The sequence below is a fragment of the Odontomachus brunneus genome, unplaced genomic scaffold (genome assembly GCF_010583005.1).
Source record: "Odontomachus brunneus isolate Ranch 3 - 2012 unplaced genomic scaffold, Obru_v1 Obru_scaffold_041, whole genome shotgun sequence".
NCBI lineage: Eukaryota > Metazoa > Arthropoda > Insecta > Hymenoptera > Formicidae > Odontomachus > Odontomachus brunneus.
Window position 1 is genome coordinate 1,824,786 of NW_022639491.1, and position 27,686 is coordinate 1,852,471.

Below are 27,686 nucleotides of genomic sequence, written 5' to 3' on the forward strand. Positions count from 1 at the left end.
TGTGTGACATGTAGCTCAAAAAATAATGAACCAATCTTAAAAAACCGAATTGATTATTGTTCGTTATTCAATTGGCTTCTATATGAACCTCCAATTGGCATAAAAAATGAATTTTAAATGCATTTTTAAGGACAGATAAGTGAAATAAAAACGGTGAAAATCGATGGCTTTTTTTCAGACTTGCGAAATTTCTTCAATTTTCGATTTTTTTATCTAATTTGAGGTTCATATAGAAGAGAAACTTATAATAAACGTAAATATTTTTGATTTTTTGATTTTAGATGGAAATTACGACCTGTAGGCGTCACACAAGCGACATGTTCATGCGGCGGACGTTCACGGGTTACGGCTTATAACGACGCTATTTTATAAGAAACAGACTTGAAAAAATTTGAATATATACTTGAAAACATGTACAATATGATCTAATAGTTGGAATAAATAAAAAAAAAAAAAATCCACCCAAAAAAAAATCGCAAAAAAACATGAAAATTCAGGCCTCTAAACCTATTTCCCCCCTTAAGGACACTTTTACATTGCGAATGTGAGGAAGCGCTCGTGCGATTTCCACGCGGAGAAAATATATTGCTTTTTTAATATACATTCTTTTCGATTTTATACAATATTTCTAGTAACGCAATAATAGATTATCGGTAGGAATTTATTTTACTATGTGTGTGTATATGTATCTATATATGTGTGTGAAAAAGATATCTAAAATATAAAAAAATATTTATTCGCTGGATACAGCTGATGGTGCAGCTTATAAAAGCTTATAAAATATAGTATTATATAGTATAATATAGTATTATATTATATAGCTTATAAAATATAGTACTCAAGTAACAAAATATACATTTTCTTAAAATTTCTAGCTCTTTTTCACTGAGCGAAAAATTATTTAAAAATCAACAAATACTTTTTTGATGGATTAACATATTTACTTAAATCTAAATTCTCTTTATTTAAATCAAATATTATTTACCTGATTTAAATAAACAATATTTGGTTAATAAAGAGAATTTAGATTTAAATAAATATGTTAATGGCACTCATCAAAGAAATTTTGTTGATTTTAAGGTAATTTTTCACTCAATGTTGGATAAATCAGATCTAAACCAAGATCGAACTTGCAGGTTCAACAGCGTCGCCTTATCTTCGAGATCGACAAGAGACGATATTGATACGGTTGATCACACGATATTTATTAATGTTAGCGCTAATTATGAAGACGCCTCTCCTCGCCCCCTCCTGTTTATCTGCGGGTGACATGCCGCTCTGCACCCGTTCGAAAGTCGTCTCTGAGATTCTCGACAGTTTCTCTGTCATATTTCTGCCGTGTTAAGGAAAAAAGTGATTAACTACATTTGTGACTTAACCACTTTTTTTCTTGGCACGGCAGATTTGATGGCCTTAATCCTCCATAAGCAAAATTAATCTCTCGTTGTCGATCGAGAGGCGGCTACTCTTTCTTAGGTACGCGTGATACTTGTCGTTGGTGATTCTCGCGCTTAAAATCCGAGTAAGCCAAGGACGCGATTTCCGCTACGTTTCTCACGAAAGCAAATATACAGAAGTTTAATCTACAGTAAAAGCTTTCTCCCTCGCGGAGATGGCTTTGTTCGCGGATAAATTTCTTCAATTGGGCGCGATTTCTATAAAATGCCTCAATTTTGCGCAACGACGACGACGGCGACACGGAATTGACTCGCTCGACAATGCACTTTTATATCCGGCATAAGCGGTTTCAATGCGTGACCGATCGGCGGAATTTTTCGCGGTGCATAATTTCGATGATATCGCGTTTCCTGATCCGGAGCACATATTTCGCTGGCGGAAAATAATAGTCTCGCTGGAAATTGATTACCTATATCTCCGCGCGATGTCACTCGCTGAACTTTTTAGAGTGAAATTTCACTCGGAAAGTAGAGTCACTCACTACCAAGTCACTCGAATTCAAGTGATTTTTCATATAGAGTGAATTCTCTACTCTGAATTGAGTAAATATTTTCACTCGAAATTGAATAATCTTGATAATGCTCTTCTAGAATTTATAATGAGATTTCAAAATTATACATTTCAAAATTATTATAAAAAAAATATTATTTTGGTAAAAATAACCACATTACTCAAAAGAAGAGAAATATATAATCCATTAATGTGCCCAAATGTACTGAAATTTTATGTTGATTTGAGCCATTTATTTTACTATGGAAATGAGATCTGTTGTTTATAAAGAGTATCATTTCTACCAATTTTGATATTGCTCTATCGAGTAGCGTTGAGACAATTTAAAAAAATCGCAATTTATGCAAAATTTTTGCAAAATAAAATTAAAAAACGCATGTTTTTGGGGCTAATTTTTTCTTCTTCCGCTATTTTCTCCATAAAAACGTGTTAGTATCGCTCGGGAAAGTGTCTAAAACGTGTTAGTATCGTTCGGGAAAGTGTCTCAAACGTGTTGCCGACATTTTAACTTAAAAAATATGCTATGGGTATTTTTTCAACAAACATGGCGATACCAAGTGACGATTTGAAGCGTTTAATTCGAATTTTTGTTTATTTTTGGTTACCGAAATTGTTTTACCATGTAATTACTATGTAAATTACTATGTAATTTTGTAGTAATATTGACCCTAAAACAATTTCGATAACCAAATACAAACGAAAATTCGAATTAAACGCTTCAAATCGACCGCCATTTTGTTACTACCATGTTTGTTGAAAAAAATACCTATAGCATATTTTTTAAGTTAAAGTGTCGGGAACACGTTTTAGACACTTTCTCGAGCAATACTAACACATTTTTATGAAGAAAATAGCGGAAGAAGAAAAAATTAGCCCTAAAAACATGCGTTTATTTTATTTTGCAAAAATTTTGCATAAATTGCGATTTTTTTTAAATTTTCTCAACGCTATTCGATAGAGCGACATCGAAATTGATAGGAATGGTATTCTTCGTAAACAACAGATCTCATTTCTGTAGTAAAATAAATGGCTCAAATCACCGTAAAATTTCAGCACATTGGACGTTAATGGGTTAAATAATTACTTTTCTCAGCAGTAAAATAATATTTTTCTGTGTGTACGGAATCAGAATTCACTCTGAGCTTGAGTGAAACGTTCATTCGTGAAACGTTCTTACGATTTCGAGTGGCAGACTTTCACTGTCACTTCGACTGATAATACTGTTACTTTTCACTTGTTTTGAGTGAGATTCCAAGAAGTTCAGTTCAGTCATGGACGTAGTACACATGGACCCCGCATACGGCCAGAAAAGTGAAGCCAATATGTATACAGCCCCTGTATTCTCTGTCTCTTTCTGCACAGACAAAGTGCAATAAAATTTAAGTAAGACTTTTACTTGCCAGTCTAGTCGGGGGGCTGTTGCGCTCTATAATATTATGGAAACGAGAAATAGATGCACGCAACAAAAAAGTGACAAAATAGGAAGAAAACTATAGCCCCTTTATTCTAACTCTCTTTCTAGATGTTGGCTTCACTCTATTAGACGACGGAACAGGTCATTCGGAGCCCATGTATACTATGTCCATGAGTTCAGTAATAGTCTGAATTTTTTCACCATCGTGCTCGAATGGTGGGATTGATCGAACTGCACATAGATAGAATCGATTCGCGGCTAGGTACAACGACGAGGCGGCATCTGGAGAACTTCTCTGAGAGGCGTTGACGAATACGTGTCGCTCGATAAACGCGATAAGATCGCTTTATCAACGTGCAGGCTGCGCCTGCAGAGAGCGTGAACGCCTCTTCGATTTGCAAGTGCACCTGCGCGGATCAGGCTTCTCGACTTATTGCCGTTGAGGGAACGAATTCGATGATTGTTTGCGAGGAGGGCGTGCACGGGAACGACGGGGATCGCGAGCAACGTCGCAAAGACGCATTGCACCGATCGTGCTTCCGCTCGGATTGAAGTCCTTTATCTTAATAAAAAATGGATCAAGAATTCTGATCTCGACTTACGATCTGCCGATATGTTCGTTTTATTGTTTTCGAAGGTCGATAAAGGATTCAAATATATTCGTTGCAAATAAAAGTACTAACGTCACGGCGTGAAGTTCCGGAACGCTCGTGCTTGGTTGTTATTTTAAAAGATTCGCGTATGAAATTACTGCCGGTTGTGAGAAACGACAAAGTGACAATTGAGAAATACCGTTCAGCGGAGAGTGACAGGCCGGAGAATAACGTTAGCTGTGTCTCTTTTATCTTCAAGGTTCTCAAGAGTGCAGCGCAGCGAGTCGATGTGAGGCGGAGAAAGAATTAGCCGCGATCGGCGCGATGTCACGTCCCTGCATCGTCGAAACCGTCGTGCTTGTCGTCGCCTGATTTTCACGCATCCGGTGAGTTATCGACCACCAACACATCTCGTTAACCCAATTTCGAGCGAACGTCGAGAGTACTCCCGTGGTCTCGCTTCCGCGACGTTTCTCTTGGCGCGTGGCGCGGTAAATCACTCCACCTAGAATGGACCACCGAAACATTAATCCTCCGCCTACAATCCTATAAATTTATTAGGACAAACCGTATAGTCTGGGTCTGCCAGACCCGAGAGACTTTGAACTACCACAATTTTGTTGATATTTTTGAATTCTTTTTTTCAAAAACTTCAACTATAACATAGTGACGTAATAAAATCAAGTCTGCAACAGATTCGCGCTAGTTTAAAATTTTCCCGGACCCATTGTGAAAATGGGCGAGCGACCGAATATTTGTTCAGGCTCCGCAGACCCAACATTGTACGCGGAGGCTTAAGTCGAGTTCGAGGCTTTTCACAACGAAATCGTCAAGTCGTGTGTGCAAAAATATCGAAACACGCTCTCTTATGATCGCGCGCGAAGGATAACTCTACACATAGAAAAATATTATTCTGCTACTAAGAAAAGTGATTATTTGGTTTACTTCCTTTCTTGTAAATAATGGTTATCCTCAATAAATAGTATTTTCTTGATAAAAGTCTTAAAACATAATCACAAATTTGAAAAAAGCTTATTGTGATGCACTCAAGAGAGAAATTTATTTTATTTGCAAGAATATTATAAAACTTTATCGAAAAAATAGTTGGTTTGACTCTGTGTACATTGAGAGAAATATATATAAAAATAAAAATAAAATATTTGGTGGGTACTAATAATATATTTACTTAATTCTAACTTTTTTTATATAAATAGAATAAGCAATAGCTTTTATAAAAAGCTAAGATTTTAAGGAAATATATATTTCCTTATTTGAAAAATATTTTATATTAATATGAGTAAATATGTTATTAGTGCCTGCTAAATAAATACTTTTTATTTCTTAATGTTTTTCTTAGTGTAGCAAGCAATCCAAATTCTTGTTGTAGTTGTTGAAGTCAGGTTTTCATGTTATGTTTAGCATGACATATTTTTAAGCAAATTTTGATAATTTCTTTTCGTATTTCTCTTTTGTATTTCTTTATTTTATCATTCTATTGTGATAAATATGATTGTAGTTTGATCAGTCATAAAGGCCTCGACATTGCTGAATTTCGTGATTTAATATACTTAAAGTTGCTGTAAAGTTCACGTACGTTTATCGGGATATATACCGGGAAATTGGCGATGTCGGTGCGCGTATACGCCTCTTGCATCGCGACTCCGATAACGCAATTCTGCGTTTTCAACGCGCATCAGCGTCTCGCGAACACGCATGCACGCACGTACGCTTGGATCTGCTTTTGATTGTCTACTTGCGAAAGTCGAGTTGGAGTATCGCGAGAAATCGAGAATAATGCACGCAGAAGTTAGATTTAAGTACAACAAGTACAAAAATGATTCTCTTTGTTGCCGCTGCATCACACTCTAAATTTCTTGGAGTGAGACTTCACTCCAAAGTAGTGAAAATTGCGCCAGTCGAAGTTAGAGCGAGAACTTTACTCCAAACGAATGAAAAAATTGCTCGATTGGAATGAGTTTTCACTCGTTTGGAGTGAGTTTTCACTCGTTTGGAATAAAATTCTCGCTCTAACTTCGACTGGCAATTTTCACTACCTTGGAGTGAAGTCTCACTCCAAGAAATTTAGAGTACAATACAGCAAGAAATTCACATTATTGCATGATGTAAATTTAATAAATTAATACAATATAAAAGAATAAGCAAGAAAAGGCGTTTTAAAGCTTAGTCAGATTTAATAGCAATGAAAATGACTCTTAATTGACTACTATTGTATGACTTTCTCTCTCTAACGAGTACTTTATATATATTTTTTATATCCGTTACTACCGTTTAATATTCGAAGAGGATCCAAAACGGGTCGAAACATTTATGATTTGTATATGACTTGTTCTATGTCAATTTTTGCATTGCACTATTAAATCTGCGCCTAGGCTCTAAAACACCTTTTCTTGCTTATTCTTTTTTTGATTGCACACCTAAGAGCCATTCTAATTCTTTTTGATTGTATAATACAATAAGTATACTTATTTTATTATTAAATGTAATTAAAAGAATCGCGAAGTTTTCATCATCGATTATCTTGCGTCGTGATAATCATGAAAGTCTATCCGGGTATTTCCGTGCACCCGCATCGCGCCGGCCGTCGATATGTCGCCGTCGGCGCGGTTCACGTCGTCGAGCTCACGTGAGCTCACGACGACGATACGCTCACCGGAATGACAATGACATCTGTTTCGGATTCGCCTGCGGCGGTCTCGTTATCGTTGTGCCTTACGATCGACAGATCGGACAGTGATGAGCGCAAACAGGTTCTCCTCTCGATCCATTTCAATTCATACTTCGGCTATTCTTAGCCGAATACGACGGCGGACGGATATGCGACCCGCTTAATCGTCGTCGCGGGGAGAAGGAATTACGCCTTATCGAGTCGTGAGCGCGAAAATATCCGCGTTGTTTAATTGTGACCGTGTTGTTACGCGCCGTATCGCCGTAACGCACCTTTTATCAGTATCCGTACATTTTCCTTCAATTTACACATAATCAAGAAGGAAACAATTGGTTTACAATTATTTTCCTTAATCACACATATCTATTCATTCCTTCATATCTATTCAATCCACTCTAAATTTTGTGTCGAAAATAACTCATTCATATGTTCATTCGTGGGTTATTTATCTATCTTGGTAGCATGTCAAAGCGTCTTTTTTAAAATTAAAGTAAAATTTTCCTCAAAAACGACGTCTTGGAATGCAACCCTAGTTACTAATATACCTATAGTTATCGTATCTCTCTAATATTTTGCAATATTATTCTCTCGTAACCTAAATACTATTATAATCTCCTTTCATAATTTTCTTCATTTTCATCTAACCATTACACTACAATTTCCTTATTTATCATATCTAATTATAATTTCACTCAACAGATATTATTTCTCTTCTCTCTCTCTTTCTCGTTCCCATGCTCTAACAATATTCTAAACTCTGCCCTTACCTTCAGCTGTACACTATCTTTTTATCTTTCCTCTTCCTATCCAATCTGTTTTCCTTAATTCTTCTTTATTCTTTTTTCCCTCAATTTTCTGTCATATCTCATTAGTTTCATTATTCCATTCTATATTTCCTATTAATTCCATGAAGTGATTCCTCTGTGTTTTTCTTCACTTCTTATGTCTCTTTCAATTTACATCGCCAAAAGAAAGAGTCTTTCATATCTTATATCCTTCTTCTTATTCTTTACATTACTTACTTACACATCATCTATCTCACTAGTCCTTGTATTATTCTTCTTCCTTTTATTACTTTTATTTTGCTTCCTTCTCGTTCCTTCTTCGACACCATAACCTCTATTACCTATGCACTCTTTGCGCTCTGAATCATGCTTTCCTACCTAACATCTTGTTTCGCTTTCACTTACATTATCTGCGCACTCATTCCTACATAATTTCTACTAATTTCTGACCTCCATACTTAACTCAATACACTAAAATCATTCCAAATTCACGCACCACGTTAACCAAGCATTCACACATCTGCACACCATCTAACACTAATGCTGCAATTCTAAACAGAATCGTAAGATTTGTAACTTATGTTGCAATTCTAAGTAAAGATTTTTTTACACTGTAAAAAATCTTGCGTACACAGTACGTAAACAAATGTTCCAAAAAGTCCACTCTAAATTTTGTGTCGAAAATAACTCATTCATATGTTCATTTGTGTGTTATTTACATTATATATAAACTAGTACATAATATAAATAACACACGAATGAACATATGAATGAGTTATTTTCGACAAAAAATTTAGAGTGGACTTTTTGGAACATTTGTTTATGTACTATGTACGTAAGATCTTTTACAGTGTAAATCAATTTTACGAGTAAATCGTAAAATCGTAAAGTCATAGTTTACGAAAAAAACAAAAAAAAATCGTAGATATTTACGAGTTATCATATGACATACGGCTCGCACAGAATTGCAGATCTACTCATAAGTTCTTACGAGTCTTACGAAAACAAGTTACGAGTTTTACGATTTTCTCTAGAATTGCAGTAAACTCATAAAATTCGTAAGAATTTATGAATAGATCTACAATTCTATGTGTACTGTATGTTGTTACGATCACTCGTAAATATCTACGATTTCACATAATTTACGATCGTGATCGTACAACACATAGTACGCATAGAAATGAAGATCTGATAAGTTCTTACGGATTTTACGGGAACAAGTTACGAAACTTACGATTCTGTTTAGAATCGTGGCATAAATCCTTTGAGCCTTTTATAGTAACATATCATTGACCTGACACCGAATCGATCGCGATGAATCGCACGTCGACGATTGCATCTCCGTTTATTGTATCGCCGTGGAATGCGAAGTGAAAATGAAAAAAACCGGTCAACGGGCCGGTCTCAATCGGAATTTTGATTTAAAAACTGCGTGTAATTTGCATGATATAATAAACGATGATCACGGCAATTGGGAAAAAAATCTCGGTTCGTTAAGCACGATTTATTCAAAGAAAGATCTCTTGGAGAAAAAGAAAAAGGATTTCAGATCTTCTAAATTGATTGATTGATCGTCTCTTTTTCGAAGAAAAACTTCTCAAAAGAAGTGAATTGACGTGGATTTTATTATTTATCAGTGGTGTAAGCGATTTGCAATTTTTAAAGGTCAATAAACATCAATAATGTAGTAATCGTTGAGTGTTTACGTCACCAAATGTTTCGCATTTAAACGCAGATCCGAGACCTTTATTCTGCAGTTTTCTCGTAATATTATCTCACTCTTATGAGATCTGAAATTTTTATCGTCATGGAATGACGTCTTGCTCGTGGTGGTAAACGGGGCGTACTTTCGCGAGAGGTTCTCTGCCGTCTTGGCGAATGCTCTGAGATTGTAGGAATAAAGTCGACGAATAAGAGGTCATGTCAAAAAGTCGGATTGTCTTTATTGTGCAACGAGATATATCGTGCGTCATTTAAAAACAGTTCCCTCTCTTCCGACCCCCCACGAGAGTCGGTCGCGCGTTGTTATTGCTCCTGCCATGAAAAATACACAGAGACTGTTTGTTTCCGCTAGCGCGTCCCCTCGCAAGATTGTGACATGAGAAACACGATAACGCGCTCTCATGGGACCGATAAAATGAATCATCTGGGATTCGACGCGACTCGTGCCTGCGCACGCGATCGAATTATGAGCGATGGTTTCGTTAAACGGAAATAAACGACCATCGTGCTCATAGATCGTGCGGATTGACGATGCCTTGAGACGCTCTTCTTCCTCTTTTCACTCTTGCTCTCTACGACCGAATCTTGAAATGTTGCCAGGTCTCGAAACAGTCGAGCGAAAGATCGGTCGCCACACAAGACCGGAATGATCGACCGTCGTGGATTTCCCTTGTTCGTGGTGCATCGCTACCGTAAAAAGAAAGAAAAGGAAAGAAATTAAGCAGCGCGTCGGATTAAGATTGTGTCGCGCGTGCCGCCTAAAAAATTTATCGCATCTTCCAGAGAGACACTAATGTCTTTTAATGGCTTTTAGACACCATAAAGCGATACGATATCGGGTTTATCGTCCATTAACATTTTTTGCAACGTTGAATATTGAGCCTAAATTTTGCTTTGTGCAAAATTCGCACGCGCGATTCTTTATCTATCTATACGAAGAGAGAATCTAGAGAGAATCTGAGAGAATCTTATAGCGAAAATTACTGTGGAATTTTATGAGCGAGAAGTAGATCGATATTCAACTGTAATCCATCATCTTTTTGTCTTATATGTGCCATTTATATTCCCAGGAACTGTGTTATTGAAGAATTAGCTATGTTTCTAGTGAAATTTATTAGCAAGATAAATCTTACACAAGGGAAGTACATCAGATTCACTCTTCGATTTAGAGTGAAAATATTCACTCGACGATTCAGAATGGAGGATTAACTCTGTATGAGTGAAAGATTACTGGAATTCATGTGACTCGATGTTTGCTCACTCCACTTTTCTAATTGAATTTCACTCTCTCAGAGCTCTCTAAATCAAAGATTTAGAGAGTATAACGTAAAATCAAAGTAACTCCTTTTCTATGATAAAGTTTTATAACATTCTTGTAAAAAGAATGAATTCTTCTTTTGAGCAAATGATAATGAAGCTTTTCTAAAATTTATGACGCGTGTATTTCAAGATTGTTATCAAGAAATATTCAAAGGCAACCATTATTGAAAAGAAAAAAAGCAAATTGAGTGATCGTTTCTCTTAACGATAGGACATTTTTCTGTATGTACTGAGACAATCTATTCCTGCGCATTATTAGGAACTTATAAATCTATAATATCCTCTTCGTGTATGAAACACTGTCGCGATAATCGTATTGAATATTAGCAAATTTAGATATCCGATACTGATATAGCTGGTGTGTACTTTGAATCGATGCCATTTGAGCGATATCGTATTGAAAAAACCACGTCAGTGGAGCGGATCTTGAAGTGTGACAGATGAAGAGAGGGAGATAAGTGAAAGATGCGCCCGATAAAGATTATTGACTTAATCGCGGCGGATCGTCCGATTAGCTGGTAGCGCGATAGCCGCGGAATGAAGAGCAAATTGCGATAATATCGGTCGAAAAACACTAGTTGACGTCAATCGCGGTGACTTTGTTTTCTCACATCGCCTTGCGTATCTTTGCACTTTCTCATTTCTTTTTTCTCTCCTTCTCTTTCTCTCTTTCTTACCTTCTTTCCATCTTTGTCTCGCCTCGATGTTCCTAAAAAAAACATCTTTGGTCACCGAAAAACGCGCTTCCTCGCAAAATTACGGCGTTCATGTTATCGACGACGTCAGCAGGGCAGAGCCGATCTTCAACTTCGGTCCGTCTCATTAGACTATCTCATCGTAAAAGGGAAAATACCGCTGTCGTAGTGCGCGAAAGACAGAGATTACCGAACAACACCAGCGACACTATATTTAGAACGCGTTCATGTCACGCTGAACCTTAATAGTCGATATGTGTGCTCGACTCGTGTTTTGTTATTTAAATTGAGCCTACATCTCTCGTCTGGATGAGGGGAGAAGGGAGAGTGATCTATGCGCGATGAACGTCTCGCCGACAGGTGGTACGTCGCGTTTTCAGGTAACGACACCCGCGAACAATTACCTTGTGTTCACACACACACGCGAGCGCGTATGAAGTACGCGCGTCTCGCTCCCTTTCTCTCGAATGATGAAAATCGCGACGTTCATCCCGGCGAATTTCGCAGACGCACTCTTGAGCGTTGCACAGACAATCATTTGACGAGACACGCGTGTCCGCGCGCACCACGTCGATATTTTTACAACATGTGCGCGTACGGGGAAACCCGTCTAAAAATATACGTCCACGGGGAACTCCGTAGTCGCTCCGCACTTACATCGGGGTCGCAGCGTTTTCCCGCTGCGTCGTCGTACAAACTGACCCATTTCGAGGACGTAATTCCGCACGCGTCTATCCGTGGTAAGCAGCCAGAACCTGTGATGTTCGCAGCGCGCGTGGCATAGCTCGATATTTCCGCGAACTCCAGGAGATTGATCCAATTTCCGCTTGTGACAAATCGAATTCCTGTTCCGTTGAAGAACCGATCTCGGTGTCACCGCTGCTATCAAAAAAATGTATCTGGCATTTCTTTCAAATTAAACTCAAACAAGAAAACAAGAAACATCACAATGCCCGCATCCAAAAAATATAATCTTATTCTCATAGTATATCTTTTAATATATAGGCACAAATATATAGCAAAGGATTTTTCTAGAACCAAAAGAGAGAGAAATATTCTAAATACAATATTCTTAATGTTCTTAAATTTTACCTTTTTTTTTATCCACAATACAAATCTTGTTTTCAATAGAAATTTCTTCTAAGAAGAAGGCATTCTGCTTCAAGTAAACATATTCCTCTTATTTCAAGAGGAAAGGTTAGAGTTTAATAAGATTTCTGATTACTAGTTTATTTCAGTAGAAGAAAAATATTCTTTTGATAAGAATTTTTATTTAGAATATGAAGTTACAAAAACATAAAATATCTATATAACTAGAGTTCTTATTTTCGGTGTTAGAATATTCTTTTTATGGTTTTAGAAGAATCCTCTTAGGAGCGTATATATTACAAGGATATCCATTAAGAGAAAAATATTATATTTTTTTAGGTGCAGACATGCGCCTGATCCTGAAGATTCTTACTGTTTTCGGTTTTTAAATATGAATATTTAAACTTTCATCATAAAATATGTGAATATATATACATATATTTATATATATACTGAGGGAAAAAATATTTAAAAGAAATAGTTATTCGCGTTGGATGCTAATAACATTTATTTGTACTAATATGCATATTTTTATTTGTACTAATATGCATATTGAGAAAAAAAATTTTTAGACGAGAAAAATGTATATTTTCTTAAAACAACCGTTGCTTCCCACGAAAGCAATTGTTTATTCTATTTAAGTAAGTTTATTAGATTTAAATAAATATTAATACATAAGTATTAATACCAAATAAATATTTTTTATTTTTTACATATTTCTCCTCTAACAATGTATTTATATTTTATGTTGAAAGTTTAAATACCCGTATTTAAAGACCAAAGCGATAAGAATGTCTAAGATTAGGTATGTGTCCGGGACTTTTGTCTTACACTGCACTCTGCGTCCGATGACCTTCTGACTGAATCGATTTGTCGAAAGAAACACTGCTCTAACGAAAATACGCGTGTTCCGTTTGTCGCAGGCCCGTAGCGCATATTTATTATTTATGAATGGATGGAGCTGCGACGGGGATCGGAGGAAGACCGGATCTGGGAGGTCTGGAAAAATGGTGGAACAATCCGGCGATCGCGGTCTGGAGCTTTGTCCTCTTCGGCTGCTTTCTGCTCAACGCGACCCTCTTGCTGGCGTTTCTCGTACGGCCAGGACTGCGCACTATCTCCAATCGGTAAGTGAAGTAATCGTTTAATACTATTTGGTGGCGGGAGTTCCATCTGAAAGCCGCCGAGTTTTCTACTCTCGATTTCGATGAAAGAGAAAGACACTACCGCATCACTCGTCCCAAATTTTCGCTCCAAGTTTCATTCACGTCTCATTTCTTGCTTGCTTGATCTTTAATTTTAAGCTGAGACACTAACTTTGAATTATTCTGTGTGCTGCAAATCCACAATCTTACGCTTAGCATGGAAAGGGAGACTCTGTGTTGTAGTCGACTAGCGTCTGCTTGCGAAATTAGCGTTGCGTTATCGCCGATAAAAGCGACACTCGCCAGTCTCGTGAACGACGTCAGTTCTCGTGTTGCGAAGCTTCCGCAAATTCATTAACTTGACCCATTGACGCATGCGACGGTCTCTCGCGAATAGCGATCTCGAGGTATAACGAAAACGTACGAGACGCACATAAGAGAGAATCTATTTCACGACCGATTATCGAGAGTCTCTCGAGTTCGCAGCGACGCGCCAGATCGGAAATAAATCGTGCTAACGCTCGCGCGAGGGAAGAGAAAGAAAGAGAGAGGTGGTTCTAGAATTCATATGTCCAGACATCGTGTCAACTTCCACGTAATGTTCGCGGGATTTTCTTCGAGACACCGGACGATCATAAATAATTTACTGTGCGTACGGCTTATTTTGCGAACGCGTGCCGCGCGTTCGTGCCAAGGTTAATAACCCCCACGTGCACATCGAGCAGAAAGAGGAGAGAGCCGTTGCATTTTTTCCGGACGACGACGACGACGACGACGACGAGTCGCGGCGATCCATTACGCATCGAGTCTTGGCAATCGCGATAAGTCAAATGACGTAATGACATAATGACGGCAGCGTGATCAAAATTCAAATACGTAAATTCTCGGTAAAAAAAAATCAAATATCTTACATCCACGAGTCAACAAATATGTGCACGCAAAAAAATGCATATTGCGTTTATATAAGCGCGTAAATGCGTTCTGCGTAAATGTTAATTGTTTCAGGTATTTCATAAGTTATCTGCAAGTTATCTGCAGTTTATCTATATCATAAAAAAAAGCTTCAGATTTATTCAAATATATTCTGAATCTTAGCAAATTTGCCATTTCAATCAAGGATATTATACTAAGAGAAGAAATGTCTAAGAAATAGTCAATATTAATTCGATGGATATTAATAACATATTTATTTTTGCCAATGCAGAATATTTTTCAAGTGAAAAAATATATATTTTTTCTTAAATTTAAAAAATTTTTTAAGTTTTAAAAATTAAAAAATTAATCTTAGCTCTTCTCTTAAACTTTTATCTTAGCTTTTTTTAGGAAAGCATTTGTTTATTCTCTATTTAAGGAGAATTTGGTTTTAAATGAATATATCATTAGTACTCACCGTGTAAATGTTTATTTTTTTTTAGATATTTTTTTCTCAGTGTAGATGAAAACAAAAATTCGGTTTGCTTAATACGTAGAGGCGAACCAGTTTTTTTTTCGATAAAGTATAAATTTTTTTGATAAGTATTCTATAATATTCTTATATAGAATATAAATTTCTTTTTTGAGTACATGATAATAAAATTTTTCAAATTTGTAATAAGTATATCTGAAGATTATTACCAAAAAAATATTCTTTGTTTATTGAGAGAATTAACTAAAATTATAGTTATTTTTGGTCTTAAACATATTTTTTTGTAGTAAAAGTAATAGTATTAACATGCATATCATTTGATATAGTAAGATTCAGTAAAAAAATTTTTATGTTCGTATTATAGTGATTATTTCTTTATGAGATTATAGTTATCAGACATTTTTTCTCAGTGAAAAAAATAAATTATTTCAAAGAAGAAAAGTAAATTGAGTAATCGCTTTTTTGTTAGCAGTTAGCATTTTTCTTTGTGTACGTTCTGCATACTTTCTACACGTTGTTTTGCCGACTGAAGAGGAGAATCAGAAAATATCGCGGAAAATATCGCGCGTGTCTTCGAGATTAATCGTGACTTTCGCATGCACGTTAAAATGCACACCTCATTTTCTCGCGCGTAGTTTTCTCTCACATGTTCCGATGTCGCGCGCATATCTTCGGTAGCAGGAAAATTATTTTCGTTCGCAACGCTCACGCGTCCTACGTGTCCTTCCGCGGACTACGTGGACATATATTTTGCATCGTGCTCGTAAATAAAATCGCATCTGAGGTGTCGTTCGGGTAGACTACATTTTCTCGTGTTCTCTCGGTCTTCCTCCTCCTCCTCCTCCTCTCCTCTTTCTCTCTCTCTCTCTCTCTCTCTCTCTCTCTCTCTCTCTCTCTCTCTCTCTCTCTCACTCACTCTCTCGTGGGACATTGCCAGCCTAAATATTCTAACTTATGATCTCGTCATGTCGTTAGTGGGCGCACGCGCAACGCGCAATGCGGAAAGATGAAGGTAGGTGCATCCTCGTAGTTTTTCTTGGAAATTCACTCGTCACGCTAGGATGACCCACAGTTTATTTATACGCGACATACAAAAATAATCGCGTACGAAAAAAAGAAGAAAACGTAGGAATGACTGACGCGTACGCGCGACACATCTTTTGTTTACTGTGAAAATAAAATTCTCCACACATTGGATTCTGTCTATCGAACCGTTTCATGAGGCTGTCTTCTTCGCCTTGCCAGACAGCAGCAGCAGCCTGTCATATTTCCCGAAAATTGATCGCTCGTAAACAATTCATGAAAATAATTGCCAGCTCGCGCTTATGCAACTCTCGTTTATTGAAATCTGATCGGGTCAGGACTCGAGTAACTGATTTCCACGAAAGCAAACGTTCGCGATTGATGTTAGAGCGTTGTATTATTAATAGTCGCGCGCCGCATGACGACCGGACCTATCATTGTTATTGCGTAGATATTCACCTGCTGAGCCGGGAAATCGGCAGCGCCGAGTCCTGGCAAGCGCTGCAACCTATAAGTGTAATAATAAACCTTCGTATTTCGAGAGTGCCTTCTCTCCCTCTAACGTTCGCTGTTAACAACGTTAGAAGGTGTAACGGTTCGCCGCAAAAAGCCGGAAATCGATCTGTCGTCGTGCGTTTGACGTTTCATACAAGATCAGCGCTGTGTCCCGGGCTATACTTAGATCAAACGCGAAGGACCACGCGCACGTGGTACAAAACTCGAAGCGATCTTCGCCGGGTACGCGATGCTTGAGCGAGCCGGCCCGTCAATCAGTCCGCTGACAGCGGCAACAAGCGAGACGAAACACACCGTGGGATCCTTAAGTGCCGTCCCGCGAGAAATTCGTTACATCGGCGGAAATCGCGAGGATAATTCGGGAGAGTGAATCTTCTGAACGCGTCAAAGTGCGATTTCGGGAAATTCACGTACGCCTTGATGTTCGCGCATTTGTTATACAAAGTAACAGCGAGCCTCATAATTGATCATAGTTATGCAAGAATGCAATTCAATCTACAAAATTATGATTCTTGAGTTTTTCTTTTTTACCAATAGGTAGTCTATAAGGCTTTCTACATAAGACAAATAAGATCCTTATAGTGCCTTATGGACGTCTAAAATTAATTAATAAATAGTTTTTATTTTCTACTAGTTGCGCCATTTTTTATTAGTTGCGTCTTTTTTACCCACTTTTAAGCGTTAAGTTTGCCAATGAATACTCTTGAAGAGAAGACAATTGACCATGCTTGATTTCTTGAATGATTGCGAAATGTTATCTATACTTTCAAAATAATTTGTGTCAATTTTCAATTTTATTTTTCCCGAAACGTACATCACTCGACTTAAGCGTTGAGTTATTGTTGCATAACTACGGCCAACTGATAGCATGCCGCCATAGAAATGCATTGATATGCAATCTGCATGTGCGATAATGTTATCGCCTCTTTTTGCTTTTTATCTCTTTCTATCTATCTTTATCTTTCTATCTATCTTTATCTCTTTCTATCTATTATATTTATTGTATTTTGAAATCGTCGAGGAACCCGATTAGAAATTTATCCCCTAGTCTTGATCAGATTGACCCTAATTAGATATCTGATTTGTATAATTTAAAATATATTATATGAAAACATAATGTAATGTTATCGAGTCGTAATTATCAACAATCCTTATTATTAATAAAATCTTGATTGTCACGCTGCATTATATGACTTATCAGGATTTAATATATCTTATACAAATTCAGATAGTCTTTCGTGATTGTCATGACAATCGGTTGTGGAAACTTCAATATTTTTTAAAAATTACATTTATGAAGGAAGTGTATTGTATTGGATTGATCATTAACTTCACATCATAATTTAATGTAAATATTTTGTTATATCGACGCAGTAACAAGTTAAAATACAAGCAAATTAAAATAGCAAACTAAAAATTATGCTTAGATTTTCATATTACATTTTACATATTCTTCTGAGCAAATTTTGATCATCTTTTTCATATTTTTATTTCGTCATTCTGTGTGATAAATATGAATGCTATATATACCATAAGGAATGTAGCCTTCATCATTTGGTTAGCAAAGTTGCTGTCGAATTTGTAGACGCCTATCTATCTGGGAAACTAGATAATTGAATTGAATTAACCTGATCAGGACTGTGTAATAAAGTTTCAGTCGGGAATCATGTCTCCATCCCGCCGTTCCTGTAAGACTTCTGTAAGAAATCCCATGAGATTCCGTATTCTCTTAAAGTGAATCAGCAAATTCATCGATGATCAGTGAATCCCACTTCACTGCTTCATCTTATTTTCCACAGATTTTAAATGGTGAAAGCAAAATGTCATTGTAAAATCTGTGATAAATAAACTCCTTATGTGTTATGTCAAATCCAAGTTTCTGTGTTTATGATGACAGAATTAACGATTTCCATGCACTTCTATGTGATGACATTATCTGCGTTCGCAAACTGAATCAGTCTCTACTATCAACTGATTCTTCCACTGCGAGATTTTGCTGATTGCAGTGTTACACTTATAACTGGTAGTTCAGTTATAAGTATAGCATTTCAGTGAAGAATACGTTGATGGCACCTTGGAGACTAAGAATCTAGCGACAAACCGTCGTCGCCATTCACTCGAATTTCCCATATCCTGGAATCCAAGAAGAATCATATTGTCTCCATAGAATCTTCTTTCGTAACGTAAAGCACTGTTACTCGCATGGATTATCAGACGCTTCACTCACGCTGTACGCTCGCTTCATCCACCACCCTGATAAACGCAGGACGTAAAACGCGTCGAGCACGACATTTGATTGAAATGCGGGATGCTCTGTCTCGATTCCAGATTCGTGATGAACCTAACCGTTTCGAACTTGCTGACGTGCGCGCTGCTGAACCCGCTGCTGATGATGGACGGCCCGCCGGTCGCGGGGACAACGCTGACATCCACGTCGAACGCGTCCTCCGCGGGCGCGACGTCCGCATCGGCACCAATGTCGGCCAGCAATATCTGCGCCATATCAGAAGGCGCCACCGCGCTCGTCACCACATCCTCGATGCTATCGGTGCTGCTGATCGCCATTGACCAATACTTCGCCGTGGTGGATCCGCTGCGTTATCGCGCACGGGTGGACAAGCTCAAGTCCGCCGTGCTGATCGTCTCCGTGTGGCTGATCTCACTGGCGTTCGGCTTGATCGCGTCTTTGAACCCGAGCCCGCGTAGCCTTTGGCTTTCGTGCACGACACTCAACAACGGCAGCAACGCGTCCCATCGCGACATCCTGCTAAACACATCGTCCACATCAGCGTCGATCGACTCCGTGTTCGCGTTCTTCGGTAACAACGGCACGACCGTAGTGGAGGAGGAGGAAGAGGAGGAGTTGGTGGTGGAAGAGGAAGTGGTGAACGGTGAGGGCGCGGCAACGTCGACGTTGCTGCAATCGAGTCGTGGCATCGACCTCCTCGAGAACTCCACCGACTCCTACGGCACCTACGGCCTCGTCTACGTGCTCGTGCACAGCGTGTTCGCCTACTTGCTGCCGTTCGCCGGGGTCTGTTGGATCTACGTCAGCATTTACGCGGCCGCGCACCGAAACTCGGAGCGGACCCGCCGAACCGGCTCCAGGCCGATCCTGTCGTCGTCCGCCAGCTTCTGCGAGGATCCCTACGGTTACGCGCGGTCACAGCAACCGGCGGACGCGCTCGTCGAGGAGATCCGTAGGATACCGAAGATCTCGAGTCTATCGTCCATCGACGAGACCAGCGAGACCGCGCATTCAGCTAACCAGGCGTCGCGCAGGAGATCCTTCTCGTCGTCCTCGGACGCCGTGCAATCGTCGGCGCTGTCGGCCGATGAGAGGAACGCCACTTCGTCATCAGCCGGCGAAGTCGTCTTCACGGTGGGCCTGCAGCCGGTAGAGGTGACGGCCGCGCGCGGCTTGGATCGCGAAGATAAGCGAGCGCAGAGGGACCAGCCAATGGCGATCCTAAAGGCGCAGTTCCTCGAAGAGAGAGAGCGCGGCGTTGTGTCGTACGAGGACCTCGTGAGAAGCAAGTTCCAAGATTCGCCGGCAGACCGGCGACGGAAGTCTTCGCATGATCTCATGTACGAAGCGATGTCGACCGCGGAGTCTTCCGGATGGATCGCCGGCGACTCCAGCGAGTCCGAGTCGGAGGACGAGCGACGCTACGGTTGCTTCGACTCGCTGGAGGTGCCAGGAACTATTCGCAGGGTTAGCAGTCGCAGACCCTCTGACTACTTCTTGTCGCTCGCGTCTTGCGAGACGCCGGAACGCGTCGACTCCAGACGAAGTTCTCTCGAGAAGACCGTCATTCGCATGGACGAAGAGGAGGAGGAGGAGGAGGAGGAGGCGGGCGAGGATGAAAGAAAGATTTCAAAGACTTCGGAACGAAGCGTTGCGACGACGGTACGGGAAGGCCGTGTGTCCGACGGCTCGAGTCCCGCGGCTAATCGTCCGGACGGCAAGAGATCGAGACGATTCGGCCGCCGTTCGTCCAAGTCATCCAGTGTTTCGGACGGTGCTGGGGGAGAACTACATGCGACCAAGAACTCCGAGAACAATGTTAGGAACGCGGAACCGTCGTCGTGTCTCCTCGCGCCGATCGTGACGATCACGCCGGCGGCGCCGAACAAGCCGACCGGCCTGAACCGAGTGTCTAGTATACGCAGCACCAGTAGTTACATTAACTCCCTGAAGCATCGGATCAGCAACGGTTCTCTCTTCAGGTATCGCGAGGAAACGCGGGCAGCCAGGATCAGCGCGCTCGTGATTGTAATGGGTCTGATCTGCTGGTCGCCCTACGTGCTGTTGAGTGTGATAAAGAACTTGCCGCAGTACTCAGACTACGAGTTCGCGCACAAGTACGACGTACTGGCGCTGAGCTTCCTGATCTTCGCCGCGTACGCGAGCCCGTTGCTCTTCGGCTATCGGTCGCGGCGAGTGAAGAGGGAGCTGCGCAGATTCTTCTGCTTCCGACGCGAACTTTCGTACAAGAACAACCGCAGCCTGATGGCGAAGAAGGTGCTGAAGCGCCGGCACAGCAGCACGCTCAGCCACCTGGAGATGGATCACCGTTACAATATCTTTAACTGCGTGTACGGCAGGAGCAAGTGGCCCAAGGAGAAAGTGCAGTTCGTGCAGGTGCCGGACACCGCGCTCGCGGTCGAGACCTGCAGGAGTAGCTTCTCCAGCGGCGCCAGCACGCAGATCTCCAGCACGTCCACCGAGGAGTGTTGAATCGCGATGTGCGCCTCGCGGGAACCGCTGCACTCGCGCGTCGTCGCGCTCGCCGCGACGCTACTTGGACGACGAGTCTCGGTTATCGCGAGGCTCGGCTTAATCGCGCGAGAAGTATGCGAGGTGTACTACGACAGCCAGCTCAGAATGTTCCTACGTCTGTGCGCGTGGTTCAAGTTCGCGCAGAGGCAGCGTCTGCGAGCGGCCGTGACAATAACGAGATAAAATGTCGCGTTATAGCGAGAAGAAGAAGAAAGAGAGAGAGAGAGAGAGAGAGAGAGAGAGAGAACCGCGGAATTCGCGTTTCTCTTTTCGTCCTCGTGATCTTTGAAAAATCTTGCAAGGGAGAGAAAATTGCGGACACGTCGCTTTTAACCCTAAATACGTGGATGAAATTCATCCAGATCAACTTCCCAAACATTATTTTTTTATAAATACATGTTTTTTCTTACATTGTTTTATCTAAAAAAAAAAGCATGCTTTTTTATTAGAACTTCCAATTTTATTGAATTGTAAAAATATCTATAGATTCTCACATTCTATGTGAGAAAAAGAGGACAAAGGGAGACAGTCGCGATTGTACGTGCGAGTATTAAACTACGGGGAGGATAGCAATGTCCGATACAGTGTCAACGCACGCGCCGAATGTTTTTCCCGAACACGCAACGTGCGCGGTGAATCAGCCTTCCACGTCGGGACCGATCCTTTATCACAAATTATTGATATTAATCAATTCCGACAACCCATCCTCATCTACTTCAATCACGTACTTTACTGACGATTCTCTTTACGTTAATATTAACTTGAGCGTTGCGCAAAAAAGCTCTTCGACGATTTCCAATCAATATCAAATGGCGCTAATAAAAACTTATGAGAGTTTGACCGCTCCCTTCCGGTAATTTCTCCGAATATTACGAAGAAAATAAAAGGGTTGGGAGAAATTGGTCCATATTTAGGATTCGTATATTGTTTAGAGTGTTCTGAGGTTAAATCTTTCCTCGCGACGTGAAGCCGGCAGTTCGTTTCCTCCGGTGTCGATGCGATCCTCTCAGGTTCACGTGACCAGTGGCGTATCGCGGAGACGTGTTTCCTCCGATGCGACGTCTTGCATGTACATAATAACGAAGTCTGATTTTGCGGCGAGCGCGCCGCGCGCAGCTAACGAGCAGCAGCACGCGTTCGTCGGGGCCGCTTTTGTTTTGAGGGCTACCGCGAGAGTTTGCAAACTCGAAGGAGCCCGCAACACACACGAGCGCGCGTGTTGCCGCAACCTTCTCTCGCGTTTTCGCGTCGTGTCGACTGTTCGCGGGACCTTGCACCTTGCAACGCGAGAGCAAGACGAACGACCGGCTCGCTCGAGCGAAAACCGCTGCGCAGCGGTGAACGACGCGCGACGTCGCGCGAAGTATCCGTTAGTATTAAGAGCATTATAGTTAAGTTGTCGGGTGTTAGCTAGCTCGAGAAGTATTAGAGTTCGCCGAACCCGAAGGAGGCTTTAGTCTTTACGCTTATTCCACGCGTTGCGACGTCTCACCTCGCCCGCGTCGTGGACGTTTGACATAATTGACGACGACGACGATGACGACAACAACAATGATAATAATAATGTGCGTGTCATCGTCCGCCAGGTGGATGATCCAAGTCCGCGACGCGCGCGCGCGTCATACGCACTTCCTCGCGTGTCCCATTTGTTTCGCCGTACGCATGCACGCGAGTATCAAGTTGACCGGAAAAGTCTTTTCTCAGAAACGCTCTGAACGACCGTTGGTATGGACGAGGCGTTCTCCAAGTAGACTCAAATGCCGGCAAGTGACGTGCGCGTGTTCTATGAAGAAAGAATTCGCAATCAATCTGATGTCACCCACGAAAATATAGTCTCGTCCTTAACGGAGCCTCCTACGGCTTCAGGAGGATTCTTCTAAAACCAAAAGAAAAATATTCCAACAGTATACATATATGTATATGAACAGGTTCTTATAGATATTACTTAAAGTACAAAATACGGGGCCAATGAGAGCCTACTCGCGGCTTTTGGTTGCGAAATAATTCTAATGGTGATCGACATCTAAAGCACATTATTTCTCTTCATTGCACTGAGAGAAAAAAAGTGTTTGAGTTAATGAAACTTTGCTTGAAGGAACAAAATTCGTTCAAGCAAAGGTTCAGTCGACTAAATGAATAAGCAACTTGCAATTAGAGTTGTTCTGCTTTTAAGAATCCTCCTAAAGTCTCCAATAAAGATACCATCAAGGATGATATCAATGTGGTTATATTTTTCCGGGTGTGTATCGTCGCGGCCGCACGTTAGAAATACGCAGCATCTCATGACAGAGTTCCCCGTCGAGGCGCGTTGAGCCGGATCCGCGCTCGCCGGGGGACATATCGTCGTTCCCCGATTATCCCTTGTTTTGTACATTACAAAATGGCAAAGTGAATTCGTTTTATTTATATTAAATAATCTGTACATAGAAGAAGACGGCGAATCTCACTCCTAGCTCGTAATCGCTCGCGTGTAAGTAGAGAGCGTCCGATCAGCGTGTCCGAGTGATCCGTAACGGGAGTGTGCAACGTAAATACGCATTAATCGTCGTGTTTCGCATTACCGGTCGCGGGTAAACTCCAACAGGCTGTCTACGATATGTGATATAACACCGAAACCAATCGTCACTTAATATTAATTAATTTATGTGACTTTCTCAATAAAAGGCTCTTTTTTTGCGAGATGTGCAATTGCGCGATGTGTCTGTGCGCCGCGTGTCCCACACACGTGCGCGCGAACCAACACCAGTTTTCGCAACATCCCGTCCTGTCCTCGCAGACGCGAAGTTCGATCGCTTTGCTTCGCGTGATGCTTCTTCGAAACGTCCTGTTTATTGGAGATAGTGACATGCGCGTGTGTGAATCAATTTTGTCGCGAGTGTGTGTGTCACAGAGAGAATAGAGTAAGAATCGTGCAATGAGCTTTTGCGCACACAGAAAAATAACATATTGCGTTTAAGAAAATATTGCTTGTTTCAAGTATTTCGTAAGTTTACATCGCAATCTATCGCAAGTTCGTCGTAATGACCAAATCTACTCAAATTTCGGTTTACGCACTTCATAAAATCAAACCAACTTTTTCTCTGATTAAATAAATAAATTCTTCTTTTGAGTAATAATTTTTTCTAAAATTTGCCATGAATATATCTGAAGACTATTGTCAGGAAAATATTTTTTGTGTTGAAGATAATCATTACTCAAAAAAAGATAACCGAGTAATTGCTTTTCTTAGCAGAGTAGAATTTTTTTCTGTGATATCCTCTTTTTTTTACTTAAAATATCGAGTTAATATGAAACAACAAGCAATATCTTGTATCTTCAAGGTAAAGCAACAGTTTGTATAATGTTATATCTCGAGATTCTTCATTAGTTTTTTCAAGTTTTACAGAATTTTCAGGATCAGAAATTTGTAGAATCCACTTTTCCGGGAAACTCACGCGATTCAGGCAGTGTGCATGAAGGTGAACACTTTGCAACGCGATTTCGCGACGAAACAATTGCTCTTAAGGCTCCTGGCTAGTCAGGCAAGAAATTCGCGTTGACGGTGGCGACACAGCCATCAGTGGTAGGAATAAGAATTTCGTTCATCATATGTATAAAGCGAATTATGTATGTGTATGTGTGTAACAGCTACCTAAATTTTTCCGTCCGAATCACGGTGTTATTACTGACTGTAGTGCTTATATATCACACATAACACAATTGCGGAAGTGTCAAAATACTCCGGATACTATGCTTTTTGTAATATTTTAACTATAATAGTACTTATTCTATCATATTCCACACCGAGTCTCACAGCTGATCTCCTATCAAAATAAGCTGATTTTTACACGTACATTTAGCAGTGTTGTAAAGGTTATTTCGGGAAATGAACACTACCCGGAGCGTTTTACGAGTGTGTAGGATCGATTGCAAGTGTTACTTTGTTAACATATCTTTTTATTTTGCAATGATTCGGACGCAAAATTCGTGTGCAATTTCTCGCTTCTGACGTCATCAACCAATATGGCCGCGGTGACTAGCCAAGAGCCTTAATAATAATGATACGCAGTTTCGCAAGTCTCGACACACACATATCGATCGGCGAAGTACGCGAAAATAAAGCACGTCTGGCGATTAAATTCTCGATCGCGAATGAAGACAGATTTCGCTGGTCTAACGCGCTGTTGTTAATTTTCGCGACGTGCAACGATAATTTTCCCACGATCAATTGATCAATCCGTAGCTGACGTTGTCGAGTTAATGCTGTCGTGAGAATCTGCGTAGCTACGCGACTCTCGAACGTCAGGCCGAAAGACGCGCGGGGCACGAAGCACTATTTACAGAGCTACTCTTAGGAACGACTCCTGCCGTCGAGTCGTCTCATAATCGGGAACTTTCATAGATGGGTGGTCGTGACGGAAACCGCGGCAACTCCAACGTTGGCATCTGGCCATCGTCATTAGTGAACATGCTATTGTCGTACGCCGGCGGGGCCGTCTTGTCGAACACTCTGTCCACCTGCTGCTCCGCCTCCACGGGTCCGTCCATTAGGAACATGGTGAAGAAAAACATGATGGAACCTGCGGAGGAGGAAAGAAGAATATCAAGTGACAGCGAGCCGATTCGCGATAATCACCATTAAGAGAATCGCGGAACTCGTCGCGGCTTCCTCATAGAAAGTCTGACGATCGCGATTGCAAACGATTGCGAACGATTCCGCTACGTGAGTGAATCTCCCGTTCTGTTACTCACTGATGCCGTAGAAACCCGCGTAAAAAATGTACAACGACTCCCGGAAACCGATGGCCAACCTGGTGGGCTCGACGAGTATCGGCAAGTTGCCGCCGATGTTGTTCATGACGAACAGAAAGACGCCTATAGTGGTGGAGCGCAGATTCAGCGGCACGATCTCCACCACGACGGCGAACACTATGCCGAACCACATCTCGGCTGCGAAGGAAACGACATGTGTATTGGCGAGTTTCATTTCTTTCACTGACATCTGTTCTTTTCCAAAGAAGTTATTGAACTTATGTATAGTGAGTTGCAGAACAGTTTGGACGTGATCAAGTTGATCACCAAACTATCAAAATTGAGAGTGACTGATAGGAGTTTGTTTGTCTTAATATATAAATTATATTATTAATATTATTATTTATTATCATTTACTGTTCTTAATTATATTATTGATTATATCACTAATTATATTTTTATTACACAAGTTCGTCCGCAATGGCTTTCAGTTTTGACAGTTTAGTGAGAGCCTCCAATTTTATTATGTCCAGTGGCGTAGCCAGAAAAAAGTTTCGGGGGGGGGGCTGTATTTTTTATTTTTGACGAGCGTAAAAAAAAGGTTATTTAAAAAAATTGTTCTCACACTTCTACTAACGTACTACACACTTACTAGCGTAATCCAGAAAATTAATTTCGGGGGGAGGCTGCAGCCTCAGCCCCTCCCTCTGACTACACCACTGATTATGTATAAACCATTCTGCAACTCACTGATGCAATAAGTTATAGAATGAAACAAGCATATTTGTTGCACACAACTCTATCTTATCGCAGCAGTTATACCAGTTCAGGAAGTTCTTCAAGAAAGAACAAACTTATCGGCTGCGTTTAGCAGAGAAAATTGCTCTACAGCTGTTGTAAAATTTGCAAATCTGTGTGATTGGTACGTGACCTTGGATTTAGCTAGAATTAAGAGCATACAGATTCACAAATTTTATAACAATTGCAAAGCAGCTTGTTTCGCTGAACTCAATCGTTTATCTGAGTTTCTTATTTAAGTCTTATCTATGTATAATTTGCGTCCCTTCGGGATTTCGCGTTAGTTGAGCGTTCCGAGGTCGCTCCTTACCGAAGAAATAAGAGAATCCTAACGTGATCATGGCCCAGAGGGGGTTGAAATATACCGAGCCAAAGGCAGGCGGCGTCGCGATTATTTGGCTGATCGCCAAGCAGGCCACGCGCGACCTGATTCCCATCTTCGCGACGAACTTGTCGCTAACTATCCCGCCGACCACGACACCGATGCTGCCGATGACGATCGTGACGGCGAACAGCCACCAGCCGAGATCATAGTCCGGGAAATATTCCCTATAGTAGAGATCGCAATTGTAAGCGAAGCACATGCCACCTGAAAGAAGAAACATTCGCGATTTGATCTCGTGTAGCGTACATGTGATTGAGAAAAAAATTGCAATATAGATCGAAAACTAGTCATGTAGTCGAGATTACGACGATTTAAAGGGAGAAGCGAGCTGAGGAGACCTCAAATCATTTGGGAACTCTTAAGTCAAGGAATTTCAATTAAAAATGGCAAGTGGAAGAGATACTTGATGTTCAATCAATAATAAGGTGAAAAGGACTTATGTATTAGGACCTTAACTTAGTTTCCGCCCGCAAATGTTAGATGGCAATGCAAATAGTTCTAGTAGTCATTACTAACGAAACAGGTAGTTTGTGATTAATTTCGACATTTCTCGATAACATTCAGTCAGCATACACAATTATTTTCCTAAACAACAATTTCTTTTGCTTTGTGAAAAATGGAACGCGAT

The 27,686-nt window shown here is 40.6% G+C and overlaps 3 protein-coding genes across 7 annotated transcripts in view; 1 reads left to right on the forward strand and 2 right to left on the reverse strand.

Moving 5' to 3' along the window:
- LOC116844474 overlaps positions 1–23,823 on the forward strand; it is a 42,686-nt gene extending 18,863 nt beyond the window's left edge. Inside the window, exons 2-4 of one of the 2 annotated variants that reach the window (XM_032816007.1) lie at positions 4,235–4,361; positions 13,196–13,399; positions 18,690–23,823. In XM_032816007.1, coding sequence (XP_032671898.1) covers positions 13,224–13,399; positions 18,690–21,102 — 2,589 coding nt within the window. In that variant the 5' untranslated portion in view covers positions 4,235–4,361; positions 13,196–13,223 and the 3' untranslated portion in view covers positions 21,103–23,823. The remainder of the gene's footprint in view (positions 1–4,234; positions 4,362–13,195; positions 13,400–18,689) is intronic. The other variant, XM_032816008.1, reaches the window with a different exon arrangement.
- Positions 9,543–11,295, reverse strand: LOC116844476. Its single transcript, XM_032816013.1, has 2 exons — positions 11,166–11,295; positions 9,543–9,855 (listed from the first exon to the last, which is right to left on the reverse strand). Exons 1-2 carry the CDS (start codon positions 11,208–11,210, stop codon positions 9,589–9,591), a joined length of 312 nt encoding a protein of 103 aa, XP_032671904.1. The 5' UTR covers positions 11,211–11,295; the 3' UTR covers positions 9,543–9,588.
- LOC116844475 (D-xylose transporter) overlaps positions 23,530–27,686 on the reverse strand; it is a 20,971-nt gene continuing 16,814 nt past the window's right edge. For all 4 annotated transcript variants that reach the window (XM_032816009.1, XM_032816010.1, XM_032816012.1 and 1 more), the window contains 3 exons: positions 26,984–27,262; positions 25,876–26,073; positions 23,530–25,703 (listed from right to left, as the gene is read on the reverse strand). In XM_032816009.1, coding sequence (XP_032671900.1) covers positions 25,504–25,703; positions 25,876–26,073; positions 26,984–27,262 — 677 coding nt within the window. In that variant the 3' untranslated portion in view covers positions 23,530–25,503. The remainder of the gene's footprint in view (positions 25,704–25,875; positions 26,074–26,983; positions 27,263–27,686) is intronic.